General features: G+C 43.9%; 1 protein-coding gene across 2 annotated transcripts in view; it reads left to right on the top strand.

The window, feature by feature from the left end:
- Nucleotides 1-16,438: 16,438 nt before the first annotated feature.
- FGD3 (FYVE, RhoGEF and PH domain containing 3) overlaps nucleotides 16,439-21,102 on the top strand; it is a 109,957-nt gene continuing 105,293 nt past the window's right edge. Inside the window, exon 1 of one of the 2 annotated variants that reach the window (XM_084530648.1) lies at nucleotides 16,439-16,793. In XM_084530648.1, coding sequence (XP_084386774.1) covers nucleotides 16,658-16,793 — 136 coding nt within the window. In that variant the 5' untranslated portion in view covers nucleotides 16,439-16,657. The remainder of the gene's footprint in view (nucleotides 16,794-21,102) is intronic. The other variant, XM_084530645.1, reaches the window with a different exon arrangement.

Below are 21,102 nucleotides of genomic sequence, written 5' to 3'. Positions count from 1 at the left end.
GGAGCTTTATCTGCAGTTCGATGTAAGGGATGAACATTAATACACATGCATGAAAGCAACAGAACAAGAAGAGACCTGTGTAGAATCGTTAAATACTAAAGCAGTGTGATTCAAAATGCTTTAGTAGGAAAACAGCAAAAGGGAAGGAGAATATTTAGCTTAAAAGCTCACGTAGCAAATGACTGTGTGTTAAAAAGATCAATTTCTTTGTTTTCTGTGTAGAAGAAATACAGTGCCTGCAGGGGAATGTCAATTACGCTGAGTTGGGAGGGTGGGACACTGGCTGCGTTCCAGGCTGCAGATGTTGCTGTATTTAGTTGTAGAGAAAGGAATCTACCAGCTTATGTGACACCCATGCTTGCCACAGAAGTAGTAATTCAGTAGGATCACTTGTTTCTTGCAAGTAGGGCTTGAAAAAAGCAACTAACTTCTCAGAGGGAGAAACAGAGCAGATTTTTGGAAGTACTTAGATGCCAAAAGGTAAGAAAGCCTGAAAGTCCCCAGGTACATAGGATGGTAAAATTCGGCTACAAGTGTTTACAAAGGTTACAATTTTATAATAATATTAACATTTTTGTCGTTTTCAAAGGCTGATGATGCAGATTGATCTACAACACCAGGTAAAAATATGTTTGCAGCCCAAGGACTTAATTAAAACAATGAAGAATTATACAGATCTGTTCTGTGAGCTAAAAAATTAGCACAGCAGCTAGCATTTATATATAAAAGCTTCAAGCAAACATTTATTGGTGGTTGTTGGGAAAAACTCTCATATAAGCTACTCAGGATGTCTTCATCTTACTCCTTAGTGTTTTTTCCAAGAGCTTTGCTGGCCTTTCCCAGTAAAGGACAGGGATTGCTGCTTCTCTTTGCAAGGGCAAATTTCCACAGGAAGGAGCTACCACAGCTGCACGGTGGGCTTTCTTCCCTTGGATGCTGCACGTGGGGTCTCCAAGGTAATCTGAGGCCTGATCTCGTGCATCGAGTCTGCGTCAGTCAGCCTGTCCTTATCCAGCCCTGTGATGTTACAGAATCACAGAATTTCTAGGTTGGAAGAGATCATCGAGTTGGAAGAGATCATCGAGTCCAACCTCTGACCTAACGTTAGCAGTCTCCACTAAACCATATCCCTAAGCTCTACATCTAAGCGTCTTTTGAAGACTTCCAGGGACGGTGGCTCCACCACTTCCCTGGGCAGCCTGTTCCAGTGCCTCACAACCCTTTCAGTGAAGAAGTTCTTCCTAACATCTAACCTAAAACTCCCCTGGCGCAACTTAAGCCCATTCCCCCTTGTCCTGTCACCAGGCACGTGGGAGAACAGACCAACCCCCACCTCGCTACAGCCTCCCTTGAGGTACCTATAGAGAGCAATAAGGTCGCCCCTGAGCCTCCTTTTCTCCAGGCTGAACAAGCCCAGCTCCCTCAGCCGCTCCTCGTAGGACTTGTTCTCCAGGCCCCTCACCAGCTTCGTCGCCCTTCTCTGCACCTGCTCAAGCACCTCGATGTCCTTCTTGTAGTGAGGGGCCCAAAACTGAACACAGTACTCGAGGTGCAGCCTCACCAGAGCCAAGTACAGGGGGACGATCACCTCCCTAGCCCTGCTGGTCACACTGCTTCTTATACAAGCCAGGATGCCGTTGGCCTTCTTGGCCACCTGAGCACACTGCTGGCTCATATTCAGCTGACTATCCACCATCACTCCCAGGTCCTTCTCTGCCTGGCAGCTCTCCAACCATTCCTCTCCCAGCCTGTAGCTCTGCTTGGGGTTGTTGTGCCCCAGGTGCAGGACCCGGCACTTGGCCTTGTTGAACTTCATGCAGTTGACCTCAGCCCATCGGTGCAGCCTATCCAGATCCTCCTGCAGAGCTTTCCTACCCTCAAGCAGATCGACACACGCACCTAACTTGGTATCATCTGCGAACTTACTGAGGGTGCACTCAATGCCCTCGTCCAGATCATCGATGAAGATATTAAAGAGGACCGGCCCCAGCACCGAGCCCTGGGGGACGCCACTAGTGACTGGCCTCCAACTGGACTTGACTCCATTCACCACGACTCTTTGGGCCCGGCTATCCAGACAGTTTCTAACTCAATGAAGCGTGCGCCAGTCCAAGCCAAGAGCAGCCAGTTTCTTGAGGAGAATGCTGTGGGAGACGGTGTCAAAAGCCTTGCTGAAGTCAAGGTAGACCACATCCACAGCCTTTCCCTCATCCACCCAGCGCGTCACTTTGTCATAGAAGGAGATCAGGTTCGTCAAGCAGGACCTGCCTTTCATAAACCCATGCTGACTGGGCCTGATCGCCTGCTGGCCCTGCAAGTGCTGTGTGATGACTCTCAAGAGGATCTGCTCCATGAGCTTCCCTGGTACTGAGGTCAAACTGACAGGCCTGTGGTTTCCCGGGTCTGCCCTCCGGCCCTTCTTGTAGATGGGCGTCACATTTGCTAGCCGCCAGTCGATTGGGACCTCCCCCGATAGCCAGGACTGCTGATAAATGATGGATAGTGGCTTGGCCAGCTCCTCTGCCAGTTCCCTCAGTACCCTTGGGTGGATCCCATCTGGCCCCATCGACTTGTGCACATCCAAGTGCCGTACCAGGTCACCAACCAGTTCTTCATGGATAGTGAGGGCCACATCCTGCTCCCCAAGCATGTTGGGACATGCTGTTCTTAAATCAGCAGATTTGACAACTGTCAAGTGAAGTGCCTCTAAGATGACAAGACTTAGGTCCTTTAAGTGTTAAAAAAATAATAAAATAAGATGCTGGATCTGGTTGTAGATATTTAATTCAGAAATAGTCTAATAAAATACAAGTTGGAGAGATTGGAGCAGTGTATTGAAAGCCAATTTCTACATTATGCTGGAAAAAAATAAATGTAATTAAAACCTAATTATATGCATGCATATACTGATATTTAACTAGAATTATTTATATATATATAAAAATATATATACTATATATACTATATATATTATATATATGCAATGCTTTAGCATACATTATATAAATGCACCACCTACTGATTAAGGATAAATACATGAGTAGGCTTGAGTTAGCTACGTTTAGTTTAAGTGAATTTAAGTTGGGCTTAAGTAAGTGAAAAATACACACCCAGGTTTCCACCAGCTTAATAAGTAAGAGTCCAGAGTTGGTTAACTAAGCTGAAAATGTTTTTATGGGCAGAACCCACAAATGCTATGGCTTTTCACTGGATCAAGTGTCTGCATAGAAGGACAAGCTGTGAAGGTGAAAAACGTACCTGCACAGTTCTCTTCTTATTCCAATAATTTTGACCAACTTAATTTATTTATTTTTAAAGCAACTGATTTTATTTTTTTTAATATCAGCAGGTGGACATCTGAGTTATATGTTTTATGCTAAAATACACAACAGGCAGGGGAAACTTTAAAATGGAAGATTTAGTGTATAGTTTTAAAGAGGTTATACACTTTAAAGGAGCAGGTTATTTTAAAATAAATTCTTGCCAGTGTTTGCAAAATCCATTAATCTAAATAAATATTTTCTTGTATTTTTCCAAACTGATTATTTCTGCTTTTCAAACAGTAATGTACATGAGGAGTTCCAAACCCCCACATTTAAGTTTAGGGAGAGAAGGAAAGTTTATTTCAGTGCTGGCTGTTGCATTATTGATTGACATTAAAAAGATAATTTTTCCTTTATCTTCTGCTTGAAACATTGCTCCTTATTTATTTTTTTAAAAACAGCAACTTCAGATTAAAACAGTAACCCAGTATTCAGGTACATGCTAACTGAAAGCAAAGTTAAACGCTCAATATGGCAATTTCATAATAAAAAGTATTTTCCCCTTTGTGGTGATGAGACTATTCCTAACTAGGACAGTTTGTATCCTTATTCTAAATTATATCAAGTAAACAGGCAGCTTCTACTTATGTCAAACATTATTGGTCTTATTTTCCTGTATTAACTCTAACCTAGAACTCAAATTAATGTAGCTCAAGGCTTTACTAAGGGATAAAGAGTAAAGAATTTGATCCAGCAGCAGAACTTTGGCTTCCTGTTATCTCCAAATGAACAATGAGTCTTTATTCAGCCAATTATCGAAGTCTTAGAGGTAAGACTTAGTATCCCTCTGTTTAGAGGACAGACATCTCTCAAGGAGAAGACCTATGAGCCTAGCCTATTGACAGCTTCGGGACGAGGTTTTTAAGTATCTAAAGAATAGCCTTATTCAGATGAGGAAAGAATTAATTGATTTTAGCTGGAAGTTTTGTGGTTATTTAGTAACGGCTCTCAAAAATAAATTTAGGTTTTGTGAAAGCAAATTCTTTGTGGTTTTGTCTTTCTCCACAGAGACAGAATTCCTAGCCATCAGCTATCTCCAGTCCATGCATGCTTTTCATGCTTAGGGAGGGGAGGCAAGGCTTGCTGATTAGTGCAAATACTTGAGTCAAACAGCAGAGAGCTCAAGCGTGACTACAACAGCCAGAGCCAAGGAACCTGGAGGCAGTGAAGGTCACCTGCATGCTCTCAGCTGCAGCTACTGCTGGCTGGTTTAGCACTGCTAGCTGCCCTCCACTGCAGCCTGACATGCCTGAGGTTTGTCGTGCTTCAGGTCTGGTGGCAAAAAGTTGGGGGTTACTCTTTCTTTCCTGACTCCCAATGCTTTAAGCTGCAGATCCGATCAGGGTAACCGGGCAGATTCAAGATGGAGTGCAATTGTCAGACACAGTAAGGTGGGAGGAACAAAGCCACCTTGCCACATAAGACCTACTGGCTGTTTCACAGGGCAGTTCACCATCGCTGGCTCCTGGTTATGCTGCTGGGTGACTCACCAGAGGTAGTGGAATAGAAGTTGACTTTGCCAGGTGAGGTGGCACCTCCTAGGCATCTGTGAATTACTTCTTCCTAGGGGCTGCCAATGGTACCACATGCATGAATTTGCATCCCTGGGAGTTGGCTTAAGGGTTCGAGATTTTCTTAAACTGCTCTTTTTAGGAACAATTCTAGAAAGTACAGAAAGAGAGAAGTTTGCATTTTTTGATTTTCTACTTTTTCTCCTTGGTGCTACATGGATGAAGCCTAGGTATATTTCCTTTCCTTTAAATAATGAAGGCATATACATACATATACATATATATATATATGTTTCCAATTGGAATGTTTATTTTCTGCAAATACCATTTGCTTAAAGCTTGTTCAGCCTTTAATTGGAACAATGAGGGTGTGGAATAGCTGAGAATATTTCTTCTAGGAGCTCCATTATGCAGCAGCTAAAGTGTCTTTCATCAACTCAGTAAAATACAGAGTTAGGATCTTGGCGATGTTTACAACCCCCTTCTGCTGTGCACTGTCAATAATAGAACTAGAATTACAGCCCAGGCAAGGGCTGAGATCTAGAGATGATGTTCATGTTCTGATCCATGCCTTTCTCTTCTCACCTTTGTTTCTTATTACCTTCATCATCACCGTGATCTTTCCTGATTACCTTTCTGAGGTGGGTTAGACTCTTCATTTTCATCTGAACGGCTCTTTCCAGAGGAGCCAGGTGAGACACTCACTTTTGCTGCTTCATCCTGTCTGTGGAGCTCAGGACTCTTCTGAGAAACCTGACATAGCATCCCCTAGCAAAGGGGCAATGAATATTTCTTATTCTGTCTCTGTGTCATTTGTAGGTGGCAAAATTGCCACTGCTGCCACTCCCATTCTGCTGAAGGCCAGTTCCCAGCAGTGCTGTTTCAGAGGGCATGTTGCTTTCATAGAGGCAAAAGCAGCCACTGTTTCTGTCCCAAATACCTACCTGCAGACAGACTGTGGGGTTTCTGTGGGGATAAGGAAAAGTGGCAGGAGGAGAAATGAGGAAGTGGGGAAAAGTGTAAGCATGAGGCAGATAAAACGTGACAGAAGAGAGCGAGGGATTCAAGAATACGAAGGATGCAGCAAGGAAAAAATGGCAACAATGGATGAGGATGGACTGTTGGAGCAACTTGGAGCAGCTGAAGCTGTTGTGGGCACGCATTTTTTGGCATAAAGCCTAGGAACAACTCAATTCCAAAAAAGCAGCTGGCAAATGATTGCAGTCTGGTAGTAGAGACTGCACAGTGTGCCCTTCTCCATCTTAAAGGGAGCAGCTAGCTCATGTATTAGCCATTGGGCTAGGAAAAGGCACGTCAGACTACAGAAAGAAGGGCAATTAGGCAGACAGGCAGGAAAGCTGGACAGGGCCACAGAGAGCTACAAGATGGGTACAGGGGATGTGTTGGTCAGTCCTGGAGCATTTTAGAATTTAATATTCACACCCATGGTATTACTGCGATAACAACAGAGTGCCCAGCTCTACCTTTTTCATTCAGAGCCTGCCATCTCTGCAGCAGCTCTGCAACTTTTGTCCTTCCTTCAGGCTACACTCAATGCACACAGCTAAAATGTAAATGCAGATGCTGTTGTAAGTCTGCTGTAGTGGTACCTTACAGCAGCACTACGTTTACTTAAAAACAAAGAACAAAAAAAAAAAATCGGTGTTGTTGTGGTTATGGACTGCTAGGGCTCCTGACCCAAAACAAAACGACATGTAGCAGAATACACTGGACAGTCTAATACTGGTGTAAGTAGCATGAAGAAGTGAGCTTGAAGAGAGTAGAGGAAAAGTAAGAGTGTGAGACTCACTAGCTAGGACACCTGTCTGTTGAAAACTTGGCAGGATTGCTTGTTCTTTGACCTTTTATGGCTGTTTTTTATTCTCAGTGCACAGCATATCAAAGCATACATTTGGGCAGATGTTTTAAACCAGTCTGCTGGTACAAATTTTATGCAGGCTGGCTGGAGGATCTGGCCAAGGTGAAGGTGCCTGTTCAGTCATATACTCTATCAAGTCTTGCCACCAGTGAAGATCTGCTCTGTTTGTCTTCTATGTATGTGCCATTTGTGCTGTAAGTGCCAAATTTCCAGTTCAGACCCTTGTGCTCTGTTCATTAAATAATTGCTAAATGTTTGGAATGTCTCTTTGTAATCTCAGCTCTGTAAAATACCATTAGCTGTGCTCTAAGAGAACGGGGGTGGAGGGCCCTAGTATGGGAGATAAATCTTGTTCCATCTTTCCAAGAATTCTCTTCCATGCACCCATACAGAGCAAAAACAATAACAACAACAACAATGAAAATAAAGTCCAAATGTCAGTGTTTAAATTTAGTGCCAGTGGCTGGTTTTGAGGTCTTGGCTATAGAACACTGCAATATTTTAACAGGAAAACCGTGAGTGAGCTCAATGAAGCTTGCAGGGAAAAGACAGGATGTCCTAATAGTTTTTCCTTCTCTTGGGTTTTCTACAGTCTTGTAAAGAGTTGTTTCATTCTAATTAACTCTTAAATTCCAGGGTAAGGGCATGTTCCTGCAACGAGCATTTTAAAACCCGTTAAAACGTTTTGTGTCTGGCTGGCAGTTCCATGTGACACAATTCCATTCGTAACTAAGTGGTAAAAATGTAGAATTGATACACTCGGTATGCTTGAGCATGCACGGCTATCGCTTGCCTCTCTTTTAGTTTTGGAGCAGGCCCGCAGAGGCAGCACTAGGTGGCAGTGCGATACAGGGCGGCCCCCAGCGCCGCCCGCACACGCGCTCCTCGTGCAGAGGCTGCGAGCTGATGGCAAAGCACAGCTTGTCACGGCTGTTCCAGGCTGGAAGCTCTCACTCTGGGCTCAGGAATTCTCCCTCCTCCCGCCCCTTCCCTTCCTTCCTCTCTTTAGCTTTGCCAGTGTTCCCCATGGCTTTTCACAGCTCATCTTGAACGTATTTCTCGCTCCTCTGACAAGTTTGGCAGGTTTGGACCATAAAGCTTTATGAATGGTTACCATTGCTGCAACCGATTACCCTAAGAATCACATGAGAGACAATAAATGGAACCACAAGTTCTAAGAGCTTTTTTCTACTTTTTAATCCCTCTGGTATCTCAGCTTGGTGCTTGAGTGCTTGCCATTTGTCACGATGCCATGTATCAACTATCTGGGGCTTGTGCTGGACCTGCTGTGGCCAGGAACCTGCCCTGCCTGCTAATTTAGGTGCCCAGTAGGAATGGGTCGTGGGCCAGCCCAAGCTGTTTCCAGCTGCATGACAGGTCAACAGGCACGATGCAGAGGTTGTCAGCCAGCAAAAGCTCAGTGTGGGTTTCCCACTTTGCCTGTCCTTAATCAAGTACATGATAGCACTGGTGTCAAAACAGCACAGCCAGGATCTCATCGCGGGTGAGTACAGCTGACTGTGGCCAGTTTCAGGGAGGCAGCTGCAAATAAGTGAACACTTTGATGCATTTCAGCTTGCCACTTCCCAGCATTACCAGTCTGTGCAGGGTCTTTGTGAAAGGTAGGCGGCTGGGCAAGCGCTGCAGAGACTCTTCCAGCAAATATTGAGTCCCATTGTTCAGAAAGAAACAAAGCTAGAACTATTGAAGTCATAAATCTCATTACCTAATGGATAGCATGGCCACACATGCATGGCAGACAGAAGAAAATTAAACGTGCGAGTTTATAGAAGCTGTCGTGCTTTGGCTCTCTTCCCTGTCATGCCATCGCTGTTTGGGTTCTCACACTATTTTTGAGTCAATGTTCAACCAATGTGCTTCCCAACAAGGAATCTGCTCCTGCTTTGCAATTGATCAGGAAAAGGTTTAAAGCTGATGGGAGAAACACTCTGGGCTCCCTGCCACTCCCAAGCTACTTTCTATTAAAAAGCAATGGAGGATTCCTGCACCTTTGATCTCCTCATTGGCCGTTTGTTGCTGCCTCTGTTCTAGCTTGCTTCAATATTGCGGGAAAGATGTACCTGTCAGCTCAGCGCCGTCCCACGCACTGCATCATCCAAAGATACAACAGCTTTCCTTGTGTTATGTTATTGTGCTTTCGTTTTGTCTCCTACTTACATGTATGTCTTCAGTAGCAATTTCCCTAGTTATAGATACGTTTTTCCCTTCTTTCAATGACTTCAGGAAGTTCCAGTGTCTGGTCACAATGTGATCAACTGATCTGAAAAGCTGTGAAGACAGGTGGGGCTGGCTGATCACTAGTCTGCGCTGGACCCGAATTCATGATGCACCTTTCTGGTTACTGTCATTCTTCACATAAGTGAAAAAATCTGTAAGATGCTTTTACCATCTGGGAATAACCACCCAGGTGCTAAACAGCCCATCTCTGTGATAAAACTGAAGGAAAACCTAGACTTCAGTGGGGAGTATTAAGGAATGAAAGCAAGAAAAAGAAGATGCATCAATGCTACTGAACTGCGATAGGATACAGGTGACCATACAGATACAGGGAAAAATTGGCCCTGAGCACTTTTCAAGGAAATTTGATAAACACATAAGAAGGACCTAAATTTAATGATTTCCATTAACTCTACCACCTTTTCAGTCTTCAAAGAGGTGGAGAAAGAGTCCTCTCTTTTGCACAAAGGATCCACACACATCATGTCTTCTGTTCCTTTGTCTCCACTGGTGGAGAAAAGTAATTTTGAGACACATTGCTCAGTTTTTTCTCTTCGCATTATAACAATGGGAAGACAAAAAAAGTTAGGTGAGTTGAGACCTAGGTGACAAAACTCTAAGGACTGGAATTAAAATGCTAGTTTCATTGGCTTATGAAGTATTGTTGTATTGTGTATAAAGTGTGGTAGTTAGCTTGTGTGGCATATCTGCTAAAATTGGTGTCACTTCCCAACAGGAGATGGGCTTACTACAGCAGAAGTAGTAAGCAATTTTATTATTTAATCAACAGTTAAGGGCTAATAGCTCTCCAGGAAAAACTTGACTTTTCTCAGACATTTAATGAAACTCCATCAGAAACTCCATTCTTGGGTCTGCAGTTCATATTTTCAATTCTGTATTTTTTTTCCCTCATGAGTAAAGTCACGTCACACAATAGTCAGTATTTAATCCCCACAAACGGATTCCTACTTAAGACCGCGCTACTTAAAGCCTGTCTTTTCTCACTACAATGACATGTATGAACATCTAGGCAACATGAAAAGCCTAATATTTCTTGTCTGTTAAGTATATCCACAATGTATACACAAGACAAAAATTACATCTACCATACCATTCAGTAGACAAAGATCTAGAAATAAAAGTCCTCTGACTAAAACCTGCTTGCAGATTCTAGCTTTCAAGAAAGTTTGGGCTTTGTATAAGTCATGAGATTTTACAAAGTGTTTTTGAAGAGGTCAAATAAAATGATCATGCTGACTCAGTCTACCCAATAAATTCTTTGAAAGGGCTGGCCACCTGACCTCTTAGAGACGGGAGATGAAAGTTTAATAAATCAGGACAGATTCTGCACAAGGTCTTATGAAACAGAAAATATTTGCATCATTGTAGGGCATGAACTATACATAGAGCTTTTTCTTCCCCTCTGCTGTATGACTTAGCCAAGGCCAATTAGGAGCAGGGCAGAACTGCAATAATCACTACATTAAGATGCAGCTGTAAGGGCAGCAGGAATAAGACATGTGCATTCATCGAGATCATGATAACACATGGACTTTGAGAAGAGCAATTGACAATGGCTGGTTTGAAACTTTTACAAATGACGACTGAGGACTCATACTTATTGTATGAGGACTTTTTATTAGTTACATCACGGGTCAAAGACAATCTATTTTTAAATTAATTATGTTTCTATTCTGAATTATTTAGTAATGGATTCCATAAATATTATATGAACCATTCTGGTTTGTTTTTTTTTTTTTTTTTTTTTTTTTTTTTTTTTTTTCAGAGTAAAGAAGTTCTAAATATTTTGGCTTCAACTTATTTGCAGGGTCACCCATAAGTCAGAAAAATACTTGCGCAATTGATTTGGCGTACTTAGAGTAACATTATGAGAATGTCTTTACCAAAACTCAGAATAAATCAGTGCTTGTTTCTGAACCCAAATTAACAGTGACCAGGATAACAAGAATCAAGTGCTATAATTCTCTCTTCCTATATAAAAGCTAAGCCTTATTGTCTGATGGACCATTTTGGCATATCTTAAAAGCCAACAATCCTAGCCTCTTTCCAGCCAAAGCTGGAGTAAATTTCTAATTTAATGTCCAGAAAACAGTATTTCTGTATTTCCCTCTCTGTTACACAGATTCCAGTTTTAGTACCAACTAATCAGTACAACAAACTGACAGTCTCAGTTTGGCTAACTTTAGGTTACTGAAGACTCCAGGGTAAAAATCTACAGTGCCCTTTAGGTTATTTAGTACCTAAATCATAATTCCTAAAAATACTTAATCTAAATCCTGCTCAAAGTTAAGAGCATTTAGGTATGTACCTCTGTCCTTTTTCTTTTGAGTAATGGAGTTTATGTTCCTGAAAGACATTGCTTTTGAAAAATATCACCCTCAATGTATCTGTGCCATGTCAGATGACTCAACTCATAAAGCATATCTTGTTCTTGAAGGTAGTATAAAAGTCAGTGTTGTTTCAAAATGTTTAATCAAATGGTGACAAGCTTTAACTCCTCATTTACTTTATAACGTGATACAAAATAAATTACAAACGTGGGACTGAAAAGACCCTCTGGGTCACTGAGTTCATCCCTAATTCTGCAGATGAATATACGTCTGACAAGTCTACTGCTTTCAGTAGTCTAAAAATATAAATGCAAAACCTCAGTAAACAGAACTTAATATATGCACAGAGGTTTCTGCAACACTACAGTGTTCTGTCTTAAGTTTACCTTCGGTATTCTGGTTGTGGCTAGCAAACAGAGACACACTCTCTAAGAGACCAAGAGTCTGCTGCCTGCCACACATTGACTTGTAGCTAACGAGGTCAGTAAAACCCTCCTTATTCTCATCATCATCACCTGTGAGTGGGGATAGTTGCAGACTAAGTGTAACTTTCCTGGCCAGGACATTAGGAGTCCACTTATGATCTAGTGTACTACCCTTGTTTTATACCACAGACACTGAAGAAATGAGAGGAGCAAAGCAAGTGGATCCAGCACTCTTGCAGGTCAATGACAAGTAAGGGCAGCAGGATTCTTGTTTTTCCCAGCCCAGCATTTAAGATATGAATAGCTCTGTTGGCTTCCTTGGGGAATCCAAGAACAACATTTTTTTTGTTGTGAAAATCAGGCTCTGGAAAGAGAAGATGACACACTGTGATGATTGCTTATCTGTGATATGACTGTAGTTTTGCTTTTAAAGCATCCAAATAACTTTGATGCATGTTACCTTAAGATGATCTGAAACGATTTATATGAAAAAACTGTCAGACTGGTAATGTAAAGAATACCGCTGAGATTATGAAGTTCAGGATTTGAAATGCCTCTGTGCTAAGAAATACAGCCCCCAGTACATATCTATGTTCAAGTCCTTTATGAAGGAGGGATTTAGTACTGAGTATTCCTCTCTGTGATAGTAATTTCATGCTGGAGCATAGAAGCTGCCACAAGACTTGTGTCCTGAGCGGAGGACTACTTTACTCTTATATTCAGTTCCATATTTTTTCTCTCTATTGCTCTGTTTTTGGTTTTGTTTGTTTGTTTGTTTGTTTGTTTTCCCCTCCCTCTGGATTCCTAATTGCTCTGGTAACTGGTGTTGGTGGATATGGAATAAACTTGTTTATGCCTAAGGTATCATTAAGAAAGAAAAAAAAAAAAAACACAAAAAACCACCCTACCTCAGTGGTGTTTCATCTGAAAAATATTTTCCCTTGAAAGCTACCTTTGACGAATCTTTTTTTTTTTTTTCTTGCTTTTTTGTAGATTTAAAGTGAAAGCAGCAGGATTGTTTTCATTGCTGCCATAAATTTTACATTCTTATTGCAATTGCTGGTTTTATCTTATTGTGAATGAGAAATAAAGCAGTACATCTTTCTCTGTAATTGAAAGGGCTCAGTTTCAGATTCATGAGGAGGAGAGTAATGTAACGTGTCTTTTGAGTATTTATGCAATCTCCAAATCTTCATCTTCAAATAAAAAGTAGTCTCTCTTCAAAAAAAAAAAAAAAGGGAAAAAAAAAAAAAAAAAAAAAAAGCTCTGATCAAAATTCTAGGAGTTATAAATAAGGACTCTAAACAAAGGAACTTTGTATATCCAGTAGTGTCATATGATGGCAAAAGCACATGAGGGTCACCCTAAGGATTACATCAGCCGGAAGAGAACACAACATGAATCTCTTATATGAAAAGCATGTCAGATAAAACCATCTATTTGCAACGCCTTAGCTTCTTCATGTCCAATGTCTTATTACATGTATGAGAGGTTATTTTTACCCTCAACATTTATCTTTCCTGGACATGGAATGGTAATCCGTATTTAACACCAAAGCCTTCCATCAGTGAGAATTAATTTGTGTTGAAAGCATTCCTCTTGTAAAATAATTTTAATTCATTATGATAGTCAGCTTTTTGCTTTTTGAAGGGAGGAAAAAATGAGTATTTGCTTGAACTTTACTAACTGCTTGTGTTGCATTTATTGACCCTTTTGCACGAGACATTAAGGGTTTGAAAACAATAGAAAGTATCCCATGATAAAGGCAATATTCAAGAGTTATTGCCCAGTGCTTCAAAGCTAAGAGGAAGAAGTATATTGTACTGGGTACAAAGTGCAATTTGCATTTGCAAATAAGATTTAATAAAACTAAGACCTTATGGTGCTCAGCAAGATCCAGTTCAATACAGAAGATTGCTAACCAGTTTCTGTTCTATTTAATAGAGGCTTTGACTTCTTTGAGATTAAGCCTGAGAACAGCAGAAATGGCAGAAATATTGACAAGAGGGACTTGTTCCCATTATGACTTCCTTCATGAGAGACTGAAGGGAAATAGCTAGGGTGCCTCAGATAGTCATGCTAGGAGGAAAGGGCTTAGCATAGCTGGATATGGATCTACAGCTTGCAACTCAGCAAAAGGTTGAGTGCTGTGCTTTTACTCAAACCGTGCCCCAAAGCACAATCCCAGATTTTGTTCCCCATACTTTTAAATGACTGAATTCCTCTCAATTCAGGGGGAAAAATAAAGCAACTACACAATATTCAGAGGAAGTGTCCCTTCCTGTTACAAAACCAATTCTGTAGCAGTTTTGCTTTTTCAGCCTATCTTCCCAGTAGCTTTTATTCCTTCAACTCCTTAGCAGAGTTGCAAAAAAGAGTACTTCTTTTATTTGTTGCTTATCTACTGATATTGCTCTCTGACTCCAAATTACTTACCTTGGTTGAAGACATAGCTTATTCTTAGATTTAAAGAAACTTACACTGGCCCTTTGTTACAATCCTGGTTGGCCAAAAGTAATGGCCACAAATTAATGTTTACTTAAATTGTAAACTCCCTCCAGAATTACTCATTGAATTCAACAGGTTCTGGTCAGAGATGCAAATTAAATACTGCCCATGCCCAGACCATAAAAGTTGAGAGTACCTACAATAAAAAATGCTCTAATTGACTGAAAGAAACAATGAGACCAAAATGTTGGGTAGGATGGTGCAAGAAGCGGATGGAAATAAATCAATCATTTTATTAAAGAACGATGGTTATTTGTAATGGTGCTATACCTAAATATATGCCTAAAATAAACACTTATTTGTCTTAGCTTTATGCATTATGGTAAGGACTTCATTTTGTTTAGAGCAAAGAACCTGGATAATTTCCAACAATTTTTAAGCCTGTTTTTGTTGCTGAGCATCAGTCCTATATGATAAGCATGTAACAATAACTGGTAAGCTGTGATCTGCTCTGATGAAAGTACTTCAGAGAGGAGCTGTCTCATTATTCTAAAGGACAGGACTAATTTCATATACAGGAAGGAGTTTAATCTCTGGAAGGGTTGATTGTATGTTAAATTCCTATATTAATGCTTTGAGGCTGGTCTTGAAATACATCTTACAGATGTGATTTCAAAAGAAACATCAAGAAATCCAGGCTGGCTCCTTACTGATGAATTTCCTTCAGGCCTCCTTAGTCTGGTTTAACTGGACCTTATTCATGGATTTACTCTAGAACAGCTAGTCTTTTTATTTGGGAATAATTAGTCCAAAGAAATCCATTTTATGAATTTCATTACAATAACGTTCTTCTGCTCCACCACAATATTAAAGTTACTCAAAACCGTATTTCCATGATGGGGCTTACATCATGGCTAGTTAGTTGTTTCAGGGAAAAGATAAGGAGCAAAGATTGATTATTGGGTAATGAAAAATAGACTAAAGCCTAATATAGTTAATTTCTGAATTTACTGTTTTGCATTTTTTCCTAAGGGGAAATGCCTTTGGGAAGACAGTTTTCTCATTTTTGTTCTTTGAAGATAAGCTGTTTGATATGCGTTTTTAAGCTTAATTTGGTTGTTTTGCTTGGTATTATTCAGTCCTTGCAATGAGTGGTTGACGATCTTACCTCTCAGAAAGCTGTTCTTTAAACATGTACTTCATCTGAAGACAGGGTTTTAGCGTGGCTATAGCACACCCTCTGCAGAAGGGCCACTCTGACCACATGAGTGATGCTTCATCAGCACAGCATTAATGCCCCGTTGCCTGTAAAGGACAGCATCACCCTTCAGTTCCTGGCACATTCTTCTCCCTGACAAAGACACAGAGCAGTGAGTCAGTCCTGGTCTGCCTTTTTAAGAAGCTCTGAAACGACATATGGTTTGGTGTGGCTTTCTGGGAGGTAAGCAGCGTTTGGTTGTCTGAGGGGACTGCACAACAGGGCTCATATTCTCTTTGCTTTCCACTGAAGATGTAAGGGAAAGGGCAGCAGTTTGGGGAGCCATCCTCAGCCCTGGGACAAATGCTTTCAGCTTGGCCCTGCCACATGCCCAATAGCCACCCTCAGCAGCTGCACGAAGAGCTTTTGGCACTGATGGCAACAGCTGGTGTGGGAGCTGGGAGCCTTGTGAAGCTGAGGAGCAGCTGAGGGAGTTGGCATTGTTTAGTCTGGAGGAGGCTCAGGGAGACCTTATTGCTCTCTACACCTGCCTGAAAGGAAGGTGTGGGGAGCTGGGGGTCGGCCTCTTCTCACAGATAACTAGTGATAGAACAAGGGGGAACGGCCTCAAGTTGCGCCAGGGGAGGTTCAGGTTGGAAATGAGGAGACGTTTCTGCTCAGAAAGAGCAGTCAGGCACTGGGACGGGTTGCCCAGGGAGGTAGTGGCGTCCCCTGTCCCTGGGGGTGTTCAAGGAAAGGTTGGACGTGGCGCTTGGGGACATGGTTCAGTGGGTGACACTGGTGGTAGGGGGGTGGTTGGAACAGATGATCTTGGAGGGCTTTTCCAACTCAATGGTTCCGCCATCCAAACAACAGGGCGGCAGGGCTTCGCCCTGGGCCGCCTCAGGATGGATCAAACCCGTCAGGCGGGGCAGCCCGCGGTCCCGGGCGGCAGCCGCGCCTCCGGGAGGCGGCCACGGCGCTGCTCTGAGGAGCCCGGAGCCCGGCAGCGCCGTCCCCCGGCCCCGGGGCGCTCCCTTCCCCTCCGCCGCCGCCGGCCGGGCCACGGGACGGGGCGGGGAGGCGTGAGGGGGCTTCACCGCCCCGCCGCGGCCTGCGGGCACGAAGCGCCAGGCCGGCGGGGCCATCCCATCCCATCCCATCCCCTGCCCTCCGCTCCCCTCCCCGCCCGGGCCGCGCCGTGCCGAGGCGGGCGGCAGGAGCCCCTCCCGCCTCCGCCGCCTTCAGGGGCGCCTCGTCCCGCTGGCGGCGCCTCACGGCGCGATGCAGCTGCAGTGGGAGGGAGAGGAAACCCACCCCCCTCGCCCGGCGGCCGCCTTTGTAACCGCGCAGCCCGGCCCGACTCGCAGCGGCTCGGCGAGCGCCGGAGCGCGGCGGCGGGAGCAGATGGAGCCGGAGGGTAAGGCTGCGACCCCGGGCCGGGCCGGGCCCCCGCGGGGCTGCTCCGGGCGGGCTCCGCGCCGCGCCCGCTGAGTCCTCGGCGGGGCTCGGGCTGCCCGGGCCGGCGGGGAACTTCTTTCTCTCCCCTCCTGCCTCTCTGCTTCTCCCTCCTCCTCCTCCGGCAGCGCGCCCGTGCCCAGCTCCGAGCCCTTCTCCGCGGGGCGAGACCCTGGCGGGAGGCCCCCGGCTGCAGCCCGGGCTCCGGCCGCGTTCTGGGGCGCCCCGGGGGCTGGCGGCAGGGCCCCGAGCCCGTCCCGCGGCGGCTGACAATGCCCGGGGACCGCGGCTCTGCGTGGATGCGGTCCTGAGCCGCGCGAATGTATTTTTAGGTCTCCTAAAACCACATAAAACCCGTCCTGTTAAACACTTATTTTGGTAAGGCTATTATTAACGGCACAGATCAAATTTGTTTCCTGCCAATCCATATTTAGGCACTCGTGAAATGCCAAGTTTTTTCTCCGCTCTCTCCTTTTTAAATACCTTTTGGAGCTGTTAGTAGTTATAATGTAAACCATTTCTAGTTGCAAATTGGAAACCTCTGAGCCATAATGGTCTGTTGCATTTAGCTGGCTGGCTCTTGTAAGCTCTACATTCTCATGCAAAAAAAAAAAAAAAAAGCCTAAAAAAACTTACGAGATTCATGTTTTAAAAATTGGCTGCATACATACATCGTAGCTGTTTTTTAAACCTCAGTACCTAAGTCACATTTTCCATTCCAAGCATTGAGAGTGGTTAAACTGTGTTAAAGGGATAGCTCTACCTTGGTTCCTGTGCGAGCTTTGGGGAATTTTAGCACAAAGGAAAATGGCTCTACAATGTAGCAGAACTGTGGGCTAGCGCTTCTCGCAGTGCCTGAAACACAGCAGCACCGAGGAGTGAAAGGGACTATTGGCAATTGTTAATGGCCAGAATTGGGTTTGTTGTCCATGTGGAGAGGCATACAGAATGTAAACGGAATACATCTGGTGACAAACACACTGATAAAAATATTTTTTTACATTCTTTAAGATGTACATTTGTACTAGTAAGCCAGCTTTCACACCATTAGAAATTAGAATGCTTTACTTATACAGATGATATTCAAGCTAGCAGAACCGTGTTTATAAAGTCATAATAAGTGAACTGGGTTTGTTCGTATATCTCCTTAGCTTAATAAAGCTAGAGAAAAATGATAAAAATAAAATTGAATTTAAATTAGTTCCTTCTTTTGAAGAAATAAATCCTTGTGTTGTACAAATGCAGTTTCTCTTCTGCCCTACTTCTTGGGCAGGTAAAGCCTGGATCAACCCAAGAAAGGTCACAGTGAGTTGCAGACCTGCTGAGATTTACCGTCTGCCCTGGCTTCAGGGCTATTCAGACAATCTGACTCCTGGTATCTCCTGGGCTACTCTGGTACTGCAGTATGTTAAGCTTGGAGACGGTCTTCCTGTGTGGATTTGAGCCTGCAGGAGGTGACCAGGGATACCTGTGTTAGAGGCTGTGTTAGCAGCCTCTCCGTGAGTTACAGAAGGCTCCCAAGTTAGCTAAGGTAGTAGGTGCTCTAACTACCCCACCGTATGCACGAATGTGTAGCTTTGTTGGCTGTGGTTGTCTTCAGGGAGTAAGAGAGAGTTATTTCTGTTTGCCAAGTTACAGCACCTACAGTGTGGTGATCTAACTCACATCTGTAGATGCTAACCTTGCTCCTGATCAAATGTGTCCTGCTCACGTCATTCCTGAAGGGGGCTGGAAGTGGAGTACCCTTCAGTGCGGCTCCTGGCATTTAAATGTACGTCTAGAACACTTGCTGAAAATGAATCTAGGACCCTGTCTTCCTGAGGAACTCTGTCTCTTTATAGATACATAAGATAGGAGATCCTTAAGGCATCTTCCACAGAGATGATAAAGAAAGATGGGGGATGGTAGTAGGCTACCCTTTCCTTAAGGAAATCTAGCGTGGTCTAGCAGTGCCACAGGAACTACTGACCTGGAAAACTCTTGTGGATGCCCCCTGTACCACATCACTTGAGGCAATAATGTGCAAAGAGTTTGGGACTTGAAAGCTTATTTGGTCTTGAAGTGACTCAGAGATGGAGGAAAGGATGTTCATACCAGTGAAAATGATGAAATCAACAGAGAGCACTGAAAATCCTTGTGGCTTCTTGTGTGGGATGAGCTTCTGTAGCATGCTCAGAAAGGAGGAAGAGTGTCTGAGGCCAGTAGCAGTGGGAGCAGGTTGCTGAGGCACTGGGGCTCCAGGAGGAAAGGCATGGGAAGTCAGAGTCCAAGGTGATGATTTTTCCCTTGTGCATTCTTTGCATTGTGATATTTTCAAGATGGGCTCTGTGACCTTTTCCCCCCATAAGCAACGTGAGATTTTTATGCTGCAAGCTCAGTGATTAAGTTGTTAGGCGTTTGTTTTGGAGGAAGCCTTGCTCTCAAGCAACCTGCATGGGGTGGTGTGGTTTGGGGACTGCTGCCTTCTGAAAGCCTACCTAAAATTTGTGCGTTTTCCACTCGTTTTCAGCGCCTAACATCCTTAAGGCAGTCTTTAGGAGCAGCTTTGTCCTGCATGAACCATTGAGCGGGTTTGATGGGCACTGGGTGAACACTCTTGTTCCTGACTGAGGTTGATCTGCTTCTACAGCCCTTACTCAATGATAATTGATATATTGCTTTCAAAGTGTTTGTACCTACTTTTGTTTTAGGTGTCTTGTTAAGTTTATCAGACTCCAGTCACATTGATGCAAGTAGTCCTCCTCTGGTTAGTGTGCCCGAGTAGCCTGTGTGAGATCTGAGAGGACAGCGAGTGTTGATGTAACCATGATGTGATTAATGCTTTGTTTCCTCTCTGTGTGCTGGCTCCTACTAAAGCAGCTGTAAACTTTTAGAATGCATTTGAATAAGATTCATTTGCTTCTTCAAGCTGTTTGGTAAACAATTTCAATATTTTTCTTTCATTAAATACTCAAAACTCAATTTAAAACTATTTAAAAGGGGTGGCAGGTAAAAAGTAACAAATACTTCCAGTTCCTGGGGCTGAATACAGAAACTGTACTGGGGCTTTGGGCTGTTGGCTACCTGCATGTTAACTTGTCGGGGTGGAATAAAGAGTGTTGCAGATTAAAAGCAGTAATAACTACTGTGGTATTTGTTTTTGTTGGCGTTATCAAATTTTAATGTGAAAATGAATGTTTCACTTGAGAGACCCTGGTTTACAATCATCGCATCATGATGAATATTGATACCATTTGCAAATATCTCTCCTCTTCCAAACCCTCCGAACTAGCTGAAAGCTCCCCTGAAGTAAAAAATCAACGTCGTGTATTTTTCAGATGTGGGAACAAAGACAGAGAACTTGAGATAGTTCATTTCATCTCAGGCTAAGGAACAAGTGAGGGAGGAGGGAGGCTGTGAGGGGGGTGTTTGAGCTCCTCAGCTGGTTCCTTCTGTGGGGGCAGCTGTCGAGCCACGCTGCCTGCTCGCCACTAGCTCTCAGAAGAAAACTCAGATTTTCGTGCCCCCTGCCCGTCCCGGCAGTAGGCACTGCGCCTGGCTGCCCCCAGCCTCCAGGCACGGCACCCCCGACCCCCACCGTGAAAATCCACCATGAAATTGGGGGTGGATGTCTGCAGATCGGCGTTGCGTTCTCTGGAGCGTACAGTAATGGGGAGGCAGTCCTGGCAAGAGACTCCGGCTGGTTTGGAGGTTATGAGTAGTGAAATTTGAGAAGGCCTTTGTTGGTGTAACAATCGTGGAGGTACACGGGGAAGTGCTTGCAGGGGAACTTTTTCCCCCTCCCTCCTGTTCCCCGTCCTGTTCCGTAGCCATCGCCTAAAAGAGAGGTTTAGTATCACCGTATCTGCATTTTGCTCCTTGCAGTGTCTTAAAACTTTACGAGGCTTTGTGTCTTCTTTCTCAGTAAGCGGCTCTGCGCTTTGTCTGTACTCAGTATCACTACGAGTTTCTGGTGCTGAGGTTCTGCGTGTTTGCTGTATCGCGGTGCCGGGGACGCTGTACCAGCAGCACAGAGGAGAAGTGGTAATGACTGTCCTCTCCTGCAGCACTAGATGGAGATTCAGCCTGATGCTCATCTCCGTTCCTGCACTGGCACGGACGTTGCTTTTCCTGGCAGCAGTCACTGTGCGCTTCTATGAGAAATACCCAGGGAGTGCTGCTGGGAGCCGGCTTCTCAGTAATGGCATTATTTACAGCACGTTGCCTCTGTGGTCCCTGACCACTACCTCTCCAAGCACTTTTCTTCCTGCTTTTTCTTCTCGTGTCACTGA

Source organism: Aythya ferina (assembly GCF_964211825.1).
Source record: "Aythya ferina genome assembly, chromosome: 10".
In the NCBI taxonomy this organism is placed as follows: Eukaryota; Metazoa; Chordata; class Aves; order Anseriformes; family Anatidae; genus Aythya; species Aythya ferina.
The sequence above is the reverse complement of the archived record's forward strand: the minus strand, read 5'-3'. Positions and strand labels throughout refer to the sequence as shown.